Raw genomic sequence first — 20,768 nt, forward strand, 5'->3', positions numbered from 1 at the left:
CTTGTTTCAAATGCAGAGTTTCTGAATACGGGCTGTGTGTATTTCCCTGTCGATTGAGTGTTTCGATACTTTCACAGTATTCATATAGGACTTAAGCCTGCTTTATAATAAAATAACATGAAAATTTCACTTTTTTATAATATGGATATTTAGGATAGATGGATTTTGACAAGGTATTTTGGGGAGTAACTATGTGGCTAAATGGACTGTGTGGCATCTTAAGGCACCCCGGACAAAATTAAAACGTTAGCGTTATGATGAATACAGATGCACCGTAGGCAACATTTTCGGAAGACAGCGTACAAAACGACAAACCAATTTAATTTACATCCTGAATATATGAGTGAGATCTGTGATTTGTATAGCTATCGGTTTCAAGTAGGATTTTATTTTGAAAATTTCTACCCCGGTCTTTACGTTTTAACTGTTGACAGACTTGTTGTCAGTCAGTTGGGTCTCTACTATCATGGACTCCTGTTCCGGCAGTGTGTGTCATCCAAACATGACTTCAGGGTCTGTTTACGCGTTGTTAGCGGGCTTTCTGGGTGCCGCTGCCTCTCTGGCTGCCAAGCTGTCTCTCGGAGCAGACTACCTGAGACAGATGTGTGAGTCTGGACTCAGCAGCTGGACTGAAACACCCGGTGGAACTGCAGCCTGTGACTGGGTGAGACCTGCTTACTAGGACTGCACTATAGGAGACGGAATAATAGCATGGTGTATCTGAATATTTCTGCATACTGGGGTCCCTAAAAAGTTTTGGAATTACATAAATTGTGTATCACTGTAAAGCTGAGACTCTTGTGGATCCAACGAGCCCAACTGTATTCATGTGTGATGATGTTAGTCCCCATAGGAGACATTTCATTGTATTGAGACCATTTTTTTAAATTTGACCTTATTGTATAAAATGACCTGTGGTGACCTCTAGGATAATCACAGCCTCATGAAACTTTACAGCCACAAACTAGAGACCCAGAGCATTCAGAGGATGGATGGCTTTCCTAGCTAGATTGACAATAAGGGGGTTTCTGAGCAGTTTGCACAACAGAAGTGCTCGCCATCCAATCGCAGAAAAATGCAATTCTTGCAGAAATCTACAAATGTCAAAAGTTTTTGATCCCAAATCACAGCATGACTTTTTCTATGGTGTTCGTCAAGGTCTTGGTGTCTTAATGTGGTATTTTGGAGGGATTATTGATCATTTTTATCAATTCCCAAGTAGTCAATTTTTTTTAAAATTTAGCACCAAATCTGTGTAACAAATGGTATCAACCCAAAAATTGCTCCAACAACTTATGAGACATAATAGAGCATGGGAATGGACATCATATACTTCTATCATAATGTTGTAAACCCTTATACACTTTTACAATTCATTTGAATTATTTAATTAAATTTTATATAGAATATTTCTCTTTTCATTTGTCACCCACCTGTGTTCTCATTTCACCTGTGTTTGTTGTTGCAGCTCCACGTCCCCCTGCGGCTGCTGTGTGGAGGCATGCTCTTCACCTGCAATGCTGTCATGTGGACCTTCTTCTCCAAGGCTCTGCGACACTGCTCCTCTTCAGCCAGGGCTACAGTCACCACCACCGCATCCAACTTCATCTCCTCAGTAAGCATTCACCCTGTGGTGCTCCAGTAGGCTATTCACCTTTCATTGTTATACTTTGAACATCAGTGCTGAGCCTGTGAAAAGAAATGTACTTGTTGTGAAAGCATTTAGACATACTGCATGTTGGTGTCTCACAGTGAGTCTCTTCTGTCTGTGTGTTTAGGCCGTCCTGGGGAGGGTGATTTTCGGAGAGAGTCATGCAACTCTATGGTGGGTGGGAATATCTCTCACTCTGTGTGGACTGCTGGTGCTTCATGGATCCACACCTCAGACTATCCAACAAGAGAAGGAGGATAGCAAAAAGGACAAATAATGCAGCTTTGACTCATCACGAGCATGCAGCCGCTGCTCTTCAGTCACAACAACCTGTGGCAAGACTCACTCAGGGATACGTAATTTAATTTATCAGGCACTTAAAAGTGGAAATGTTGCTTATTATAGAAGGAGGTAACTCAGTGTCTTAATGTTAAGTGCAATTAAAACAGCAGATTTCGTCACGCAGAGCTGATGGTACATTCAGGTGCATACAAATGTCACAGTTTTAAAGAAAACATGCAGTTCCTACGTGGAGAGTCATCAACTGTAAATCGTTCTATTCACCACGGGACTTTTCCTCGTTTATTCTGGTCTGGACCAGATTACTAACATGGAACAACATCATCCAGACTCCCTGCTCATTGTTTTTGGGGACTTTAACAGAGCAAACCTCAGCAAAGAGCTACCAAAATACAGACAGCATAAGTGTCCCACCAGGGATAATAACCCACTGGACCACTGTTACACTACATTAAAGTGGAGTGAAGTGGAGTTGTCTGAGGTACTTCTCCATAGTTAATGTATTACTAATCTCTATATAAACAGATTGTGCATATGAATGTAGAATCTGCAGGCGAAGGGACAAGATTTTGGCATCGGAAGCGTTCTGAGGCTTTTTGACATGTTTAGTTTTGCACCATCTAGTGGTAGTATTAAGTACGATACTGGTAGAAAGCAAAGCACACCAAAACAATGAAATACTGAGATAAATTCTGTACACTGAAGTCCAATGCAAGTATTTAATGACAAAGCCAAGCGTTTTGCTTGTCCTGATGAATGCGCAGTAGTACTGAAAGCATTCCTGCTGTTCTGTCAGACTACTGATTAAAACAGCCAACAGTCACGTTTTCAATTTTATTGTAAATACTTTAGTATGTCATGTAAGTTTGTAAAAAATAAATTGTCATTCACTCAATGTTTCTTTGAGGATTATTAACAGCAACAATTTGACAAACAATACTGTTTGTAATGTACAGATATATGAAATATTGCCATTTATTTTAGAATTTAAAAATGAAACCCACAAAAATGATAAAACAGTGTTAAAATAATGTAAACATAATAAAAATGCGAGTGGTCCCATGATATCCAGCACCCATTTAACAGTTGAAAGCCCTTATCCAACGGTTTACTCAATTACACAATAATCTGTAACACACAAAGTGAATTACCGTCTATTCCACGTGTGCAACGGAGTGATGGAGATGAAAATGGAAACTCCAGACACCAGAACTGAACAGATTAGTAGTGGAACAATATATCATAAGTGTTTCTCCCGACACTATAATGTTGGCTTGTCAAGACAGATAAGGCACAAGGTGAATTAAAGTCCTCAAAAAGGCACCAGAGACAGGAAAGTGGTCGAAAGCAAACCGCTCATGCTTCAGTGACACATTAGTGCTGCTATTATTAGTGGTGTTCTCCTGAGACGGTTCAATGAGACACTTTCAAATCCATCATCTTCTCACCTCAAGTCAGAAACACTTTGGAGAAGTGAAGGAGCTGGAAGGGCTCAGTCATTTGAAAAAAAAGTCATAGTATAGTATGACAAAAAAGAAAATAGTATAATGTGTCGAAAAAAAAGTTATTTTATAGTATGTCGGAAAAAAGTCATCATATAATAAGTAAAATAAAGTCTAAAAAAGTCATAGTACAGTATGTCGAAAAAAAAAGTCATAGTATAATAAGTAAAAAAAAGTTTAAATAAAGTCATAGTATAATAAGTAAAAAAATAAAAATAAAAAAAGTCATAGTATAGTATGTCGTAAAAAAGTAATTGAAAAAGTCATAGTATAGTATGACAAAAAAAATAATATAGTTTGTTGAAAAAAGTAAATTAATTTTTTTTTAAAAAGACATAATATAGTATGTTGAAAAAAAGTAATAATAAAATAAGTAAAAAAAAGTCAGTGTCAAAATGTCGAAAAAAGTAAAAAGAAAATAGTATAGTATGTCGGAAAAAAGTCACAGTATAGTATGTCGAAAAAAAGTAATTGAAAAAGTCATAGTATAGTATGACAAAAAAATAATAGTATAGTTTGTTGAAAAAAAGTAAAAAAAAAAGTCATCCACATGGTATTATACTCCTTCTCGTCATGTGTGCAATAGCAGAACATTTATAAAAGGTCGAAGATGCTACATCGAGATGAAAAATCTAAATAAAAATTCCAGGTGGTTTTCTCGCTATTAAGAGAGCCCTGATAAAGTCTAAAGTCCACAAATTCAAAACTTGCTTGCAGAGAAGCGCTGCCAGACTGAGAGGAAATGTCTTCCTGACTGCAGGCAGTGCTGCTAGTTGAGTGGTATCTCTATGACGTCCTCCTCGATGATCTCCCCCTGAGGGATGGGGTCGTGATCTGGAGGGCTCTTCTTGCAGCTCAGCCCGGCGAAGGGGCTGCACCAGGACAGGGAGAACCGGCCGCCGAACGCCGTCTCCATGGCCTCCCAACACGGCACCTTCCCCCACCTCCCCGTCTCTCCCTTCAGACGCTCGATGCCCTGGAGAAGACACAACAATGAGGTGTCTGAGGTGAACGAAGCGGAGACAGAAAAGGACCGGATGTCTTTTTCTTCATGCACTATCACTCACAGCTATGACACAGGGTTGATGACTAAAACTGCAACGAAACACTATGATTGAGCTCTTTGGTCCTGTTTCTCAGATACAAATCAGGCTACAGATGTCCAGGGCTTAGAAATATATATTATATACATATATATGTATATGTAAATATACATATTTAAATGAAAGGATAGGTTCAGATTTTTCATTTGCTGTCTGTGTGTTGAAGGAGCAATCGGTTGCTTTAATCAGTCCTCCTGTCCATATTGGCCATAAAGCAAAGTACAGCTGGGGCTGATGGGAATACCATTAGTGTTGCAGGTATTTATCTAAAGTATTGAACTCAACAACGTGAATTCTGCAAAGCATTTTTCTGATCCCACTTGAATATCAACCTAGGCTAAACTTTGGAATGTATTTTTGCACTGTGCAAGGACTGCGGATTTTGTCCTCCATCTTTTACAGTGTAGTGAAATGATCTCCTCGTGGCCACTATAGACAGGAGGAGTGGTTACTCCTTTAATGTACATAGAACATGTGAGTGTTGTAATACAATAGGTTTAAGTCTTTCCTTTAAATGCTTTTGTATCAGTTCGGATTCATTTGTTTTCTAAGAAACATGCCCAAAAAATAATACATACTGTACAAAATAACTCACATGCAATTTAAAAATAAAGAATAAACCTAAGCGGAGGAAGCAAACAAGTCAAATGGTCAAAATGGTGCATGCATCATGTTACGCACACTCATTCATTCATAATGTTTGGTTGAATCTGAAACAGCAACAACAAAGACATGAAGCGCACTCTGGCCTTCGAGTTGAAATCAGCATGCTCGTGATGTGTTAAGCTCGATGGGACGGCTAACGTGACCTCTGTTGCAAGCTTACCTCTCGTCAAGATTACAAAGAGCAGTCTGCTTCAGAAAGCTTTTGGCAGAATGAGTTATCAACCAAAGCAAAATGCATGAGTGTAGAGAGAACATTGCATGGGAAAGAGGTAGATTACAGAGTAAAGTTGGAATAGAATGAAAGACAAGGACGGACTGGTAATATAACAATGCAGGGTGTGAGAGGACTGTATGCAGGGAAAGCACAAACCTTTTCTTTAACCTAAAGGCTGGCCCACAATAAAAGATTTTTCAAATCTTAACAGATTTTGAAAATATGAGACCCCGCCCCGCACATAACATGTTATGATAGATTTAACAGTTTTGTTCCTATAGTGTGTGGAGAGCAATGACCAAAACAGCACACCACACACTAATAGATTCATTCATGAACAACAAGAATCCCCACTAAAAAAAACATGAAAAAAAATTAAAATCTTGCAAAATCTCTGGCGATCGAACGTGACTTTAGTGTAAACAAACATGGCTAACGACGGGCAGGAAGAATTAGCAATGTTAGTTTTTACTTTGTACTGAAAATTCACGAAGGATGAAGTCATGGAGACACGTTAAATAAACACTTGTGTTGTTGCCACAAATCAACAAGTTGGTCCTCCATTTCTGAGCTCCATCTTACTACTACTTTATGCTTCGCCTTATGAATTAGCTCATGCATTAGCCGCGGCCGCCACGACGGCGGTGGTGTTCCTTCCTTCTTCAGTAGGCTTGGTTCTCAATTGGCTGTCGTTCTCATCGGCTGTCCTCGGGGTTCCCCACGCACAACAGGATATCCCATCGTAGATAAGATTAAGATATTCCTTAATTAGTCCCGCAGTGGGGAAATTTGCAATTTCAACATCAATCAACAAATATTGAACATGTTTAATATTTACGATTTGAGATCTGTGCGGCCGGGATGGACTTCCAATTGGGGGATGTAAAAAAACACTTTTAACATTCATAACACCACAGTAATATCTGAAAATATAATCTTTAAAACGATCAAAGAAATCGGGGCTTTGCTGTGTATTGTCGGGAGGAATCGGCCCGAAATCAGCTCGATTCTCGTGTAGTGTGATCCCCACATTACTTCAACATAAAGAATTGAGAGATTGAAACATATAATTGGGTGTAGTAGGCCCTCCACAATCAAAGAGAAATAAATACATTTGAAAAAGCAAGCAAACACAGTCTTTGCATTGCAACTGAGAAGTATTTATTCTCTGCGCATGTGCTGAAGTATTTTCAGAATATTTAGAAATAATTAAAATTTCTGTAAAAAACAAATCATCTCCAGCATCACTCTCACCAGCGAGACTTGGCATCATCACACCAGCAGTGTTTTTCACATACATCACTAAACTAACCTTCACCTGTACCATGCATTCAGAAAACAAAAGATACATAACATATCATGTAAACAAAGAATATAAAGAATATAATGCACACTTTAGAACAGAGCAGATCACACAGGTGAAAAATCGTAAACAATAAATACAAAGTGCGAATTAGCATTTTTTAGTACTCGTGTAAATGTGAATGATGGAAGTTAATACTTTGTTAAATGCTTTGAAGGAGGCTGGGATAGTGCAGAAATACAGTCAAGCTAATATCCCGCTGCTGCATAATAAGAGGTATGCAGAGCTATACATTTTTATACGGTGCGTCCCTTTGACTCCTCATACTATTTTCATTTTTAAAGCCGAGCCAGTGGCCTTTTTTGAGGAATTTCATAACGCTTTCCCAAATCATCATGTAACTGTGGGGATTATTGAATTTGGCACACGCTCACAAGATAAAACACAGCACAGGGGCTGTTTCACTGGCAAGTGCCCACACATACACATCCCTGTATTTCTATCTTTGTGAGGACACTCATTGACATAAGGCATTCCATAGCTCCTTACCTTAACCATCACAACTAAATGCCTAACCCCAACCCTTACTATAAAGGCCATGACACCGTCGGCCAATGTCGGGCCATTGGTAAGCGTCTGTGGGCCTAGTTTTTGAAGTGTGTCCGTTGGCACTAGTCTGTCCTTGTCGGCGGCTTTTCGGACGACTCAGCACGTTGAATTGGTGGCGGAGCACGTCTGTGATAGAAATCCATGATTGGCTGTTCAGCTTAAAAGGTCCAGTGTGTAGGATTTGGCGGCATCTAGAGGTGAGATTGCAGAGTGCAACCAACTGAAACTTGTGCCAAGCGTTTAGGAGAACTACAGTGGCCGACGCAAGAACGTGAAAATGTGAATGGCCCTCTCTAGTGCCAGTGTTTGGTGTGTCCGTTCTGGGCTACAGTAGAAACATGGCGACCTGCTCACTATGTAGATATAAACAGCTCAATCTAAGGTAACAAAAACACAACCATTCTTATTTTTAGGTTATTATACACTAAAGAAAACATACCATATTCCATTTCTGCCAATAGATCCCTCTAAATGCTACACATTGACGCCGGCCCTTTAAGCGAATCGGTGCACGAGAAGAGAAAGGGTCGTGAGGAAAGCAAGCCAACGAGTAAAGTCAAGAGGATGAACACAGAAGGCTCTTCTCATTCTTCATCTTCATCTCTGATCATTCCAATACACGGATATTTTCACAATGACAAGGCCGTCTGGAATGAAGCTAAGCGGTGAGTGAGAGTGGTGTGAAAATGGCCGGCAAACACCGTCTTCGGTTTCCCTTTTTGAATGATGAATACAGACTACCGTCGTCTGCTAGTGTGGAGAGTTATTTCATCTCACGCAGGCGCAGAACGTACGTGCTAGTTGGCCGTTGGCTGTAGTCTTTGCAGTGTGTTCGAGTACAAACTTTTAGCCAAGACACAGTCGGCTTTCGTCGCCGCTAGTTCTCTGACGTCGGTTTGTTGTGTCTGGGCCTTAACCCTAACCTAAAGCTAATTCTAACCTGAACCTTAAAACCAAGTCTGAACCCTCCAACAGGCTTTGAAGCAGTGAGGATTGGACACAATGTCCTCACTCTGAAGGTCTAAAACTCAAATCGGTCCTCACAAAGATAGCTGTACAAGTACACACACACACACACACATACAGGAAGCGTTAGTGTTACTGTGGATGGCCAAACCTTTCCTCAAAAAAGGGAGAATGAGCACATGTTAGAATGTGGTTGTTGACAGCCTGCCGACAACACACTAACAACCATGATTTGCAGCTGAAAGACAAGATGAGGTCGACATCTGCACGGACTGAAACCATTTCATTTCCCCATTGTGCATTACAAGAATAATTCAGCAAAGCCTGCTACAACCGAAGCAAGCTGGCATTTCGATTCTGTATTGATTCCATTTGGTGGAACGAACACAAACTTTCGGGCTGGTTTTGCTGAGAGAGAGAAAAAAAATACATCTCTGCCCTCTAATAAAGATTTGTTCATGTCGAGCATGTATCAGAGAGGAATCAGGGAGAATGTTCCACACGTGGGCAACACGTAAAAGTCATTTAAAACACAGGATTAAACTGCAGTGAGACTTGTGTGTAGTTTTCTCAGAGGGGTACTTCACTCTGTCACAAATACAACACTTTAAAGGACCACTTTAAACGTGCTCTTGTAAGGTAAGATACTGTCTACTTGACCTGGGTCTCACAGGTCAGCTGTGGGGATGGTTTGAACACCACCTGTTGCGGTGTGAACACGTTGTAAGAATGGGTGAAACAAACTTGACTTTTAGCAGAAAAATAACTTTTTTCTGCTCAACTGGGTGGATCTAAAATACTTTCACAATCCTAATTGACTAAACATCCACAATAATGACGGCAAACTGTTCCTTTACGTGCTGTATTTGGCACCATTTAAAAGGGTCAACCTAAGAATGGATGTGTTGGTAGAATGGCTCCCACAAGGAATGTGACAGTAGAACCTACTGTAACCTAACCATTCATCCAATCCATTCTAGTGGGGACCTCTTTAAAAGGTTTGTCCATATCTGGAACACACTACTGATTACTGTCTGACAAGAGGATGATTTAAAGGGTTACTTCATCCAAATTACAAAACAACATATTTTTCCTCTGACCACTAGCAGTATGTAGCCATGCAGATAGTTTTGGGCTTCGTCGGAAATCGCATACTATGCACTACATACCCAATATGTGTACTATCGTTCAACAAACTGTAGTACGCATCTTTTGAAACGCACCGAGCAGTAATTTACGTTGCCACTTCCTGAGAGCCTCCTTGCTGGTTGGAGACGTGTAACCATGGTAACCTGTGTCAACCTCATGTGAAGAAAACAACGGTTTGTGAGAATTGAGTTTGGAATTGTTTTAATTACGCCTAGCAAAGTGAAATCTTATATTTAACAGTTAAATTGAAGCGTTATTGATGTTACAGAGCTGTCCGTCAACGTCTGTTGTTGTCACTAACACATTGCATTGTGGGATATTTATGCTGCCGTAGTGTCCAGCGTTGCATACTGTAATATTTCACCGGAAATAGTATGTAATTCGCGTACTATTGGTTTCAGCCTAAGGTTTCGGACATACTCAAAAATCTTGCTTACTGTTTTAGCGTACTAAATAGCAAACTTTGGTTTTATTCGTCCAGGACCAGAATGTTTTACTCTCACCTTTGTACAGTGTTGGTGAATGGAATCTTGTTTGTGGTGCTTCAACGCTTTGAAAAATGACATCTGGATAATTTAGTAGTCGATACCATACTTCTATACTACTCTATTTTATTGAGTGAAAACATCTCTTTCAAATAACTGGATTTATTCAGGTTTTTACAAGATTACATTTGAACACACCATGATAAAATTAGAACTGACCTTCGCCCTTCTCATTTTTACTGCATAGAGCCTGAACGCATCATAATGCAATCAATGGTACTGCTCTAACAGCTGTAGCTGCTAACGTTAACTAGCTCTCGTCCTGACGGTTTCAACACGGATTTGTTGTTCACAATGTAGCATTATCAGGTAAACATCGGGTGCGTCCCCTGGACACGACAATAGTGAGTTTATTGCGTCCCAAGCACATTTTATACTGTCACCAGGATCTTTTACAGACTGCTGTTGCCTGGCAAAGGCAGTGGTGTCGGTGGCATGGAGGTCCCGGGGACCGCCAGTACAATAACCTTTTATTTTGATGTTAATAAAATATGCCCGAATTCACGAATATGTAGAAATATTACTACTGACATTCCTGTAATATTACGTCAAAACGTCTGCCGTATTAGCCATGTGTTTACTACAGGTTTATTTGTATATAGGGCGAGGAAGTGAGATCCGATCACAAGTGGTCACTGGAGATGCATAGTAATGCCTTTTACAGATTAATAAATGAAAATATTTGGCAGATTTATTGATAATGAAAATAATTGTTAGTATTGGGATGGCGGTTTCAGGTATCAGCATGGCCAGACATCACTAGGGATTAGTGAGAAAATCTGTTTTTTAAGAATTTAGCTGAACTAACCCTTTAAGGGAAAGCAAGAGTAAACAGTGCAAGAAAAAAAAAAGGCTTCTGATACAACAACAGAAATAGAAACAGCTCAAAAAGAAACAGATTAATCACAGTGTTTTCAAACAGGATTCACAAACTGAAAGTGCTTTCTTTTTCTCTGCAACTCACTCAAGGCAACACAAAAATAAAACGAATAGCGCACAAACAAAAAGCAGATGGAAAGCTGTCCATGGCTAGTGTGGGAGATACAATGTAAACCGTGTTCAGCATTGGGAGCAACAGACTGTCATAGCTGAGCTCTACGGGGCTGGGCAGGGTTTCCCACTTTGGTTGTGACCCGGCCGCCTCGTTCAACGCGCGGAGCTCTCACACCACATACTGGTAGGTCTCAGCCTTCCCGTGTTCAGGGGTGGAGAAGGGACTAAACCACAATAGGGAGAAAGGGTGTCCAAATACCGCCCTCATGTTCATCCACTTAGTTTTTTTAGCCCATCTTCTCTCTTCCTTTTTCAACTGCTCTATGCCCTGAAAATGAGAGACAACCAAACTTCAGTTGGTGTGCTTTTGTGACCCAGTCAGTAATCACAAACCAAATTCCAGCTTATAAAATATCATCAAAGATAAAAGAAAACTTTAAACCTTCTGAAAATCATCCGGGCCACAAACCCAGTATTTCAGTGGTTTCTCTACAAGCATAATGTCGCTGTTTGCATCCGGTTTCCTTTCAACCCAATCTCACAGGAAGGCGTATAAATACCACAACATTACACAGATATTTTGCGTGTCATGAGTGCGCCTTTTAGCGTTTTTGTGTGTCATTTGTACGCCACACAAACGTCCACAGTTTTTAGGTCTAATCCACTAAACTTAGGTTCAGGCAAAAAAAACACTTAGTTAGGGTAAGGAAGAACAGCACGGTTGGACTTAAAATAAGTATGTAAACTAAGTAAAACATGCACGGAAACAACTACGGAAAATACAAACGTCAACAAAAAACACGTGACAATCGTCACTAACGTAACTTACAAAACAAAACACGGGTCAACAACGGTCTCGAAGACAGGTCTCCTGGTTAAAAGTCCTGTGTTTGTTGCGTGCCAAGAAAACCCACTTAGTTAGGGTAAGGGAAAACGTCATGGTTGGGCTTAAAATAAGTACGGAAACTAAGTAAAACACGTACGGAAACAACAACAGAAAACACGTCACAAATGTCAACAAAAACACGTGACAATTGTCACTAATGTAACTTACAAAACAAAACAACGGTCAACAACACGGGTCTCCTGGTTAAAAGTCCAGGGTTTGTTGGACCCATTCACCTCACCTCCCGCCCACCATAAGTGGTCTTTCTCGCTTTTATACTACGTCACTAACTCTTACCGTAGAATTTATACGCAGATGCGTTTACATTGCAGTCAGTAAAGGATACATGGCGTACAAAAGACACACGGAAATCAAGAAAGGCGTACTTATTGTACGCTTAACGCCTTGTGCATTATCGTGGCATTTTTACGCCTTTTCGTGCGAACGGGCTGGTGGGTTGTACAGTTCCCCACATGTCAAAGCCCTCTCTCCTTGATTACACGATCGAATGTCTCCCATATATCTGACCTAGAGTTGCAGACAAAAAGAAGTTCAAAGCAGGAAAGGGAGTTTGGTTTGGTGAGCTCCAATACACAGGCTGAATGATTTTAGGATGGCACCAAACTACATAGAGGGGGTACTGATTCCTTCTTCCACTGATACATGGACAAATTGACCTTTCTATGAAAATACATTTGCATCTTTCAAGTACATCACTTAGTGGTTTTACACACTAACCACTACCTCTGTGGCTGTAGCAAAAAGGGAAAACTCAGACTGATTTCATGAGCAGGTTGTTCACACTTTGCCAAGATAGAAGTAAGACACCTTTAAAGCTCACGGGTTAAATGTATGACCTGCAATCAGAGGATGAAATTAGCACCCAAACATTTAACGTTACCTGCCTCCATGCCAGATAGGTTTTCCTTATATTAAGAAAAAGTATTTTTAAAAAGCAATTCCTATGTTAAAAGTGGCAGGTGAGGAAAATGTTTTATTTCAGACCCTGCCTGCAATACTGACTTTTAAGACGACTACCACCTGACACTGGTGTGTTATGACACCGGCACACATTAGACCAACATTAGATCACAGACAAATCATAATTATGGTAGATAATAATGGCCCAATCAATATGTTTGCACCTTGTAAATAACATTATATTTATAGATATAATTCAAAAGTTTGACTTAAAAAGATTTTTTCTCAACTGAGATCTGTTTTACTGTGTTTTCAAACATAACTGGTGTAAACAAACCACAAACAGCCTAAGAAAACATTAATACTCAAATTTAATTGTTATTGTCTGGTTCCAATTTTGCATTAAAGACCAGAAAATCAATTTGGCAGGTGACAGCAGGTTCAAAAGAGTTTAAAATTATGGTAATGGGGCAACCTTTTCATCTACATTTAGATTACAGATTGTGCTTTTGAGGTAACTGCCAAAATAAGGGAAACAGCTGAGTACCAAGTGGTTTACTGAAGTTTATAATGACATCAGTGGCTGATTTGCACAATGGATCCTCGATATCAGATAGAAAAAAAGATTTGTGGTCACAGTCGCTACAAATTTCCCTTTAAAGCACTCAATATTGAAGTTTCTTTCTTTCTTTCTGGCAGTTACTCATGTTTCAGACAGTGTTTCCAGTCAAAGTTAAGACCTTATTCTACATCAGGCTGCGGAATGAGAGACGTCACTTAGCCGTTAACAGTTTGAATTAGAAGTAGAAGGTTGCAGATGTGAAAAGCAAAGGGTGGAGGCAGCAGCAGGGAGAGGGGCAGAAGGAAGTAGGGAGATAAGAGGAAGGAGGACTGTGGGTCACTAAATGGATCACTTACGGTCTCGTCGGTACAGATGGAGTGGACTTGGGTGCCGAACATCACAGAGGTGAAGATGAGGAAGAGGAGACCCTCAAAGCACAGGAGTATGAGGAGGATGACTGTTGCTGGAGGAGAGAAGGAACTGCACTCTGGGGGATGGAGGGACGTGGAGGAAGAGAAGTGAAGGGGCAAAAAAAGAGGAGCATATGAGGAACTGCTATACACTACAGGAAAAGAGACTACAGCACTCTACTGTTAACTCGTCTGCAGCATTACAGCGAGGATGCGAAGCGGTGAAGCAGTTCTTTCAACAGGTATGTCCGCTTGTCACCTGCTGATGGTGCTGCAGTAAAAAGGGGGAAGGGAGTGGAGTGTTGGGATCGGGAGGTTTAGGTCCGACGGGGACTTTTACCAGCGGGTGAGCGGTGAGCTCCGGACGCCGGTAACAAGGAGGGAAGCCGAACATCGTTCATTTGCACATACCACCCACACTGCAACGGTGCAAAGCCAGTTGAAAAAAAGGCAATGTTTCCCTTTAAGCACCAATGTGACTTTTTTTTTTTAACCTGATGTAGGCAGTTTATTTTTGGCATCGTGGGGCAAAAATTCCATAATAACCTTTCAACATATTATAATTCAAGTGTTCTGAGAGATAACTAAACTTCCGGTTTTGAGTACTTGAAGAAAGGCTTTTCTCTTCATGAATGAAGGGAATTGAGAGCTACATAGGCTTAAAAAAACAAACAAAAACACTCACTTGTCCAATCATCTTCAAAGCAGTAGAGGAAATGGAAGACGACCATGAGCAGACAGTGGAGAGAGATGAGTGCAATGTACATCTTGGTAAAAAAAGAAAGAAAAGAAGACACAATGAAGGACCATTCATTACATATACTCACTGCGAACAGAGTGGTATTCAGAGAAATGCCTCTCATCTGCATCTGTACTGCATTACAACAGCAACTACTACTGATTTCACCTCCTTCAGATGAGTTGCACAGTGTTACACAGATACAAAAAAAAAAAACCCTAATAAAAGTTATGACCTCCAAGTTAGCTACAATCTGACGGCAACTTCTTATTGTCAAATGCTGAAAATTAGCAACCTTCTTTAGTTTATAATGAAAGTTTGTGGTCTGCCCACATTATAAGAGACTCGTTCCTGCAGTGAACTTACTGTGAAAAGCACAAAGTACTTTTGGTTGTTCTCCCCAACACAGTTATTGACCCAGGGGCAGTGGTGGTCCATCTTGCGTATGCAGCGTTTGCAAACGCTGTGAGAGAGACAACAAGTTAAGTGTGAAGGAAAAAGAAATAGTTTAAAATAAAACACATATTGCATCAACCCTCCAAGACAACAACAATAACTGTGCACAAGGACAACATTGGTAGAAATTGACAGGCACTACAAGCTGTGATCAATTTTCACAAATTAACCAAAGTCAGAATTTATGATGAGTCTGACTTCTTCACTGCAGCTGTGAGCACGGGACTGGGATTGTGAATGCGGCAGGGAGAATTTTGTGTCCTTTTTGTCCTACCTGCAGTGGTGTGCTCGGTCAGGCTTGATGCTGCAGCACTTGGGACATTTGTAGACCACCTGCCCTGGTTTCAGCTGAAGGCTTTCTATGTATTCCTTAGTAGCGTTCCCTTTTGGCACCGCCCCCTAGCAAGAAACATGACCACACAGTACAGTAGATGACTTCAGCATCAGTAGCAGCTCATTAATCATCATAATTAAATAAGTAGAGAGAGGCTAAACATACTTTTAGAATTTTATGAAAGTTCAGCTCCATCAGGACTATATAAAGCTAAAGACCCTAAACATGTCTATATGACATTGAGGGGCAATATTTTAACAATCTATAGCGCATGGTCTAAAGTGCATGGCGCAAGTGCATTTAGTTCAACTCCACTTTTGCTACTTAAGAGGCGCATAATCTGGGCGTAAAGTAAGGCGTAAGGGGCAAAGGGGTTGTATTTAGTCTCTTAATTCATCATAGGTGTGTTCTGAGAGTAACAGGAATCAAACCAATCAGAGTGTCATCTCCAATTCCCTTCAAAAGTCAGGTGCTCCTTCACTTTGGCACATTTCTATTTAAAAGGCAGATTCGGCAAATTGGAGAAGCGAGCCGTTTTCTGCTGAGGAAACGGATCTGCTCGTGCGCTGTCCCGTCAGCAACTTCATTTGACTGCATATGAGCAAATGCACTTTTAACCTATTTAACCGGTGCAGGCGGCACAGGGGAGCAAAATTCATTATAAGATAATAAGTATTAGGCTAAATATGATAAACATGTATTGATAACTAATGAAAACTATATTACTTTCCGATGCAACCCAAGAGGGCACCGGACCGGCTGAGCAGAAACCTCCGGAGATGCATTACGCACAGGCTTGCAGCTGGGCACTGACGGAGAGGTGGTGCGTAACGCGCGGATCCATGAGCCTCAAAACGTTGACGTTTAGGGGGAGAGGGCCCGTAAACTTTTAACTCACACTCGCACACACTGAGGGATGTTGAGAGGAGACGCCACAAAGGCGTGTGTGCACCGTGATCTCTCTGGTAGGGCTGGGCGATAAGACCAAAATGTGTATCATGGTATTTCTTTTGTTTTTTGCGGTGACGGTATAATATCACGGTATTCATCCATCCATCCATCTGCAACCGCTTATCCCGTTAGGGGTCGCGGGGGGGCTGGAGCCGATCCCAGCCGACATTGGGCGAAAATATCACGGTATTACAAAATGAAAAGGTATACTCCACTCAAAACATGATTGTACCCATTTTCTTTCTATTGGCCATGTAAGGGTTCATTTCCTAAGAAAGAAAAAATATTTGTTTCTCACTGTAATGACGGTTTTGCAAAATCCATGTCATAAACAAACGTGACACTGGTGACGGTGATGAAACCGGTACACCGCTCACCCCTACCCTCTGGTCACTGTGGTGGAGGAGGAGGAGTGCCTGTCACCTAATTTTTTATTTGTGTGTAATAAACACCAAACAAGTGCAACTTACAGGGTCAGTGCACATGGCTCTGACATGTGAGGCAAGGGCAAGGAAGGCCAGAATGTTGAACAGCGTCCCGTTCACAATGCTGTACGTCAGATTCTTGGAGGGCAGCAGCATCACAAACAGCACCACAAACTCTGCATACAACACCAGAATCCAGGAGATGATGGCGCACACAATGCCGCAGATGTCCCTGATGAACCACATGGCCGATGCAGAGGAGGAAGTGATGAATTCTTTGGAGATAGGGATGCGCTGCTCGGCCTGTAGGCAGGTGGCCCCGGCCCTGCCCTGACCACGCCCGTGCTCCACATCCCTGCATCTGTGCACCGGGCTCTTCATCCTTCATCTAAGCCAGATGTCTGCTGCTTCTGCTGCTGCTGCTGCTGCCACCGGATCCACTTTGCCTTCAGGCCTCCGTCTCAGTCACCACATACTGGAGGAGAGGAACAGGAGGGTCGCAGTTTAGAGGCAAGTTAAAGGTTTGGATCTCTTAAGAAGGGGAAAAGCATTTTATCAACAGTTGGGACTAAACATTCACTATGCCAGGAAAAAAAGAAAGGTGTTTAACAGCTGATATGGGCAACCCCACCTGAAATGAAGACTACCTCAATTACCGTAAAAACATATACATGTAGACTTTTATAAAACATTTACCGGCATTTACCTTCAAGGAGTTAGAGCAGGGATTTTACACAGCAAATCTATTTCATGAGTGTGGCTGGCTATTGTACAGCAGGACTGAAACTGTTATTATTATACTTCTTTCATTATTGATTAATCTGGTGATTTAATTGATAGATTAGTCAAGTGGTTCTCAAAGTGTGTGGCAGGAAAAATGCAGTACCTGTGAGGGTTTCTGGAAAATATTTGTCATTGTTTTGTGTTGTTAACTGATTTCAAATACTATATATATACATACATTTGCATAAAGCAGCAAATTTGCCCACTCCCATGTTGATAAGAGTATTAAATACTTGACAAATCTCCATTTAAGGTACATTTTGAACAGATATGTGTGATTAATTTGCGATTAATCGTGATTAAATATTTTAATCGATTGACAGACCTAAAAAAAATATCATTCATACATCTCTGCAGCTCTCAAAATTAGGGCCTCAGATTAATCAAAACAGTTCAAATAATATGCCGTTTACAATATAATAGAGATATACCAATATTATAGATGTATTCCAAACACTGGACAGTAAATGGTAATCAAAGTAAGGGGGTAGATGAACAATCAAGAGTCCTCCTGGGCTATCTGGGCGTACTAATACACACACATCTCATGACAAGAAGCCAGAGGTGAAAGCTGGTCAGCGGTGTTGGCCTGGCAAAGCTTTGTCACAGTAGAGGTCAAACAGCAGCAGTGAGCAGCACAAAGTGTCTCTGCAGTGTGACTCAGTGCCAAACTACCTGGAGCTGTATGAGAGGTCACTGAGAGGTGCTAAACTGTGACCCTGGGGGTCTGGGCTCATTATAACATAGCGCATAACAACCACAAAAAATAACCCTACAAGACCATATCCTCATATAATTTAACATTTAATATAACTAGAACTGAATGTTAGATGCTGAAGAGCTGACGCTATGGTGTATTGCTGGCTTTAATGTTGTGAGAAGATGATGTAGTAGGAATAGTTGGAAAAGTGCAAATGGGTTTAATTTGTATGAATATCATTGAAAAGTTGAATAATACCAATAGTGTATAAAAGATGTGGAATATTTGAAGGTTTTTGAATAGCTGACACTAAACTGCATTGCTGGCTTTAATCTTTATGAAGAAGGATACAGAATCAGAATCAAAGATTATGAATCAGTAAATAAAAGTTGTAATTGCATGAAAAGCAGCTGAAGCCTTATAAATAGTTAGTTCTGAGTTCCCTTTTATTTTGAAAAACTAGGTGAATCCCTAGGTTCCTGTAAACATACAAAAAAGGGGAATTTTACCAAGCTCCAAACAAAGTTAAATATTTCAAAAGGTACAATTGGGATGAATAAAAGTTGAATAATAGCCAGAATCTATGGAAGATGTGGAACATTTTACAGTTTGAATGGGAGTTTCTAGGTGAAAGTATGAATGAGTAGTGAAGAGTTGAAAATGCTTGAAAATGTTTAAATTCTGAACATCTCTTCCATTCTTTTCAATGGAGAATTTTTTGACGAATCATGGTTAATAATTCTGAAAATATGAAAGTTATGAATGGGAGAAGTAATAGCCATCATGTCCTAATTGAGCTGCACGTTTTGATGTTTGAATGGAGTTTCTATGTTGAAAAATGTGGAAAAAAGTGGTCTGGCGAAAAATAAAAATAAACTCAGTAGAATAACATATGCTGTGAATGCTGGAACCAATTAGCTATGACATACAATATCATTCACAGACAATCAGATTAAAGGAGTGGGCAGTGGCTGCCTGTTCTAGCTGGGTCATTGGTTTCCAGCTCATCCTGTCTGGTGAGTTTCTATCTCACTGTCAATAAGCAGCAGCTATATTTGGCCAGCAAAGGTTATAATATAGCTGCTACTGATGTTTAAATTCAGTAAAACCCGTGTGGTTTCCTGTTAGACAGTGTGTGGGCCTGCATGGTGCAGCAACCTGACTACATCTAAAAGCACAAACATCAGCTAGCTAACGTCAGTCCTGTCCAGCCTACGCTAGCAGCTGCTGAGCTAATGTTTCACGGTAACCGTCTACTAACCTGTTTTTATCATTCCTGTCAGCGTCCTTCACTTCACCTGTGCAGCGGTAACCGCTCGGGAGCGTCTGTCTGCCTTCACTTCACCTTAATATCATTTATATCCGGCTGAATCTCACCTGAAAGTCGAGCATCCTCCGCAGGTTTCTGGATGTTGGTATCTCCCCTCCGACCGACGCGCTGACCACGCCCCCCTCACCAACAACGTGACGTCATGACGTAGGGACGCGAGCCAATGGGATCATCAAAAAGGCTTCAAGCCTTTTTCACGTCAGAGGACACGTCCAGACACACCTATTTATGTTTTTTTAAGCATTTTATTGGTTTTAATTAAGTTACTATAATTGTATTTACATCAACCCCTGGCATGTTTTGTGTTTTGTTATTTTATTTATTTATTTGGGTTTTATGTTTGTTTGTTTTTATTTTTATTTATCCCTTTATTTTCTTTAAATTCAAATTCAAATTCAAATAAGCTTTACTGGCATGAATAATAATTACATTTCCCAAGAAATAATCACAAAATAATCACAATCACAAGAAATAATCACAAAATAATCACAATCACAATATACCAAATACATTTTAAATACACATTATTTTACAGATGTAGTTAATGAGAAACATGTTCAGAGCTTGTAGTACCTCTTATTGTATGGCAACAGTCAACATATTTTGCAGCTAATATTCTTTATATGTATTGTTTATCTATGTATTAATTGAATTGTTCTTTGTATTATTTACAAATATAAAATAAAGAGTATTGAAAAAAAAGTTTTTTTAAGGTTCAACACAATATACTGTATATGAGAGTATTTTATAATCAATCTCATTATCATTGTCGCAAAGTTTGACATTCATAAATGTAAATTTAAACCTCACTTTAATGTTTTCAAGAAAGAAATGGAACTATTCAGTATATTAAGACAATATCTCAAACCAAAAAGGCTAGTCAAACAGGGAGTTTGTGCTCCCATTTTAATGTTTTTACTTGAGTTACTATTATTTATTTATTTCTATTAACCCCCTGGCATGTTTTGTGTTTTGTGTTACTTTTTATTTATTTTATTTTTATGTTTGTTTATTTTTAAATATCCCTTTATTCCTTTATATGTATTGTTTACCTACTGTATGTGTTGATTTATTTGTTCGTTGTATTGTTTACAAATTTAAAATAAAGATAATTGGAAAAAAAAAAGATATCGTTGCTCTGCTTGATAAATAAAGTTTGTAAATAAAAAGTTAATTAAAAAAAAAATATTCCAGATCTATCCTCCCATTTTAATGTTTTTACTTAAGTTACTATTATTTATTTATTTATTTATATTAACCCCTGGCATGT

At 39.9% G+C, this 20,768-nt stretch overlaps 3 protein-coding genes across 4 annotated transcripts in view; 2 read left to right on the forward strand and 1 right to left on the reverse strand.

Moving 5' to 3' along the window:
- Positions 1 to 20,768, forward strand: part of tgfbr2b (transforming growth factor beta receptor 2b) — a 233,139-nt gene that overhangs the window by 164,679 nt on the left and 47,692 nt on the right. The window lies entirely within an intron of this gene.
- Positions 434 to 2,846, forward strand: tmem42a (transmembrane protein 42a). Its single transcript, XM_074654502.1, has 3 exons — positions 434 to 664; positions 1,469 to 1,615; positions 1,779 to 2,846. The coding sequence occupies exons 1-3, from the start codon at positions 467 to 469 to the stop codon at positions 1,926 to 1,928; spliced, it is 495 nt and encodes a 164-aa protein (XP_074510603.1). The 5' UTR covers positions 434 to 466; the 3' UTR covers positions 1,929 to 2,846.
- zdhhc3a (zDHHC palmitoyltransferase 3a) lies at positions 2,772 to 19,683 on the reverse strand. Of its 2 annotated transcripts, none has more exons than XM_074654500.1 (7): positions 19,546 to 19,683; positions 16,731 to 17,160; positions 15,250 to 15,374; positions 14,886 to 14,982; positions 14,466 to 14,547; positions 13,727 to 13,857; positions 2,772 to 4,429 (listed from the first exon to the last, which is right to left on the reverse strand). In XM_074654500.1, the coding sequence occupies exons 2-7, from the start codon at positions 17,064 to 17,066 to the stop codon at positions 4,223 to 4,225; spliced, it is 978 nt and encodes a 325-aa protein (XP_074510601.1). In that variant the 5' UTR covers positions 17,067 to 17,160; positions 19,546 to 19,683; the 3' UTR covers positions 2,772 to 4,222. The 2 variants fall into 2 exon arrangements, with proteins under 2 accessions (XP_074510601.1, XP_074510602.1); XM_074654501.1 differs by lacking the exon at positions 2,772 to 4,429 and adding an exon at positions 11,023 to 11,329.

Source organism: Sebastes fasciatus, chromosome 12, assembly GCF_043250625.1.
Source record: "Sebastes fasciatus isolate fSebFas1 chromosome 12, fSebFas1.pri, whole genome shotgun sequence".
NCBI lineage: Eukaryota > Metazoa > Chordata > Actinopteri > Perciformes > Sebastidae > Sebastes > Sebastes fasciatus.

Excerpts from the sequence above, each read along its gene's own strand:
- tmem42a (XM_074654502.1), top strand. The coding sequence starts at position 467 with ATGGACTCCTGTTCCGGCAGTGTGTGTCATCCAAACATGACTTCAGGG. Across the intron at positions 665-1,468 it reads GAACTGCAGCCTGTGACTGG|CTCCACGTCCCCCTGCGGCT; the intron begins GTGAGACCTGCT and ends TTGTTGTTGCAG. Across the intron at positions 1,616-1,778 it reads CATCCAACTTCATCTCCTCA|GCCGTCCTGGGGAGGGTGAT; the intron begins GTAAGCATTCAC and ends CTGTGTGTTTAG.
- zdhhc3a (XM_074654500.1), bottom strand. The coding sequence starts at position 17,066 with ATGAAGAGCCCGGTGCACAGATGCAGGGATGTGGAGCACGGGCGTGGT. Across the intron at positions 14,548-14,885 it reads AGTACTTTGTGCTTTTCACA|ATGTACATTGCACTCATCTC; the intron begins GTAAGTTCACTG and ends TTTTTTACCAAG. Across the intron at positions 13,858-14,465 it reads CTTTGAAGATGATTGGACAA|AGTGCAGTTCCTTCTCTCCT; the intron begins GTGAGTGTTTTT and ends TCCATCCCCCAG.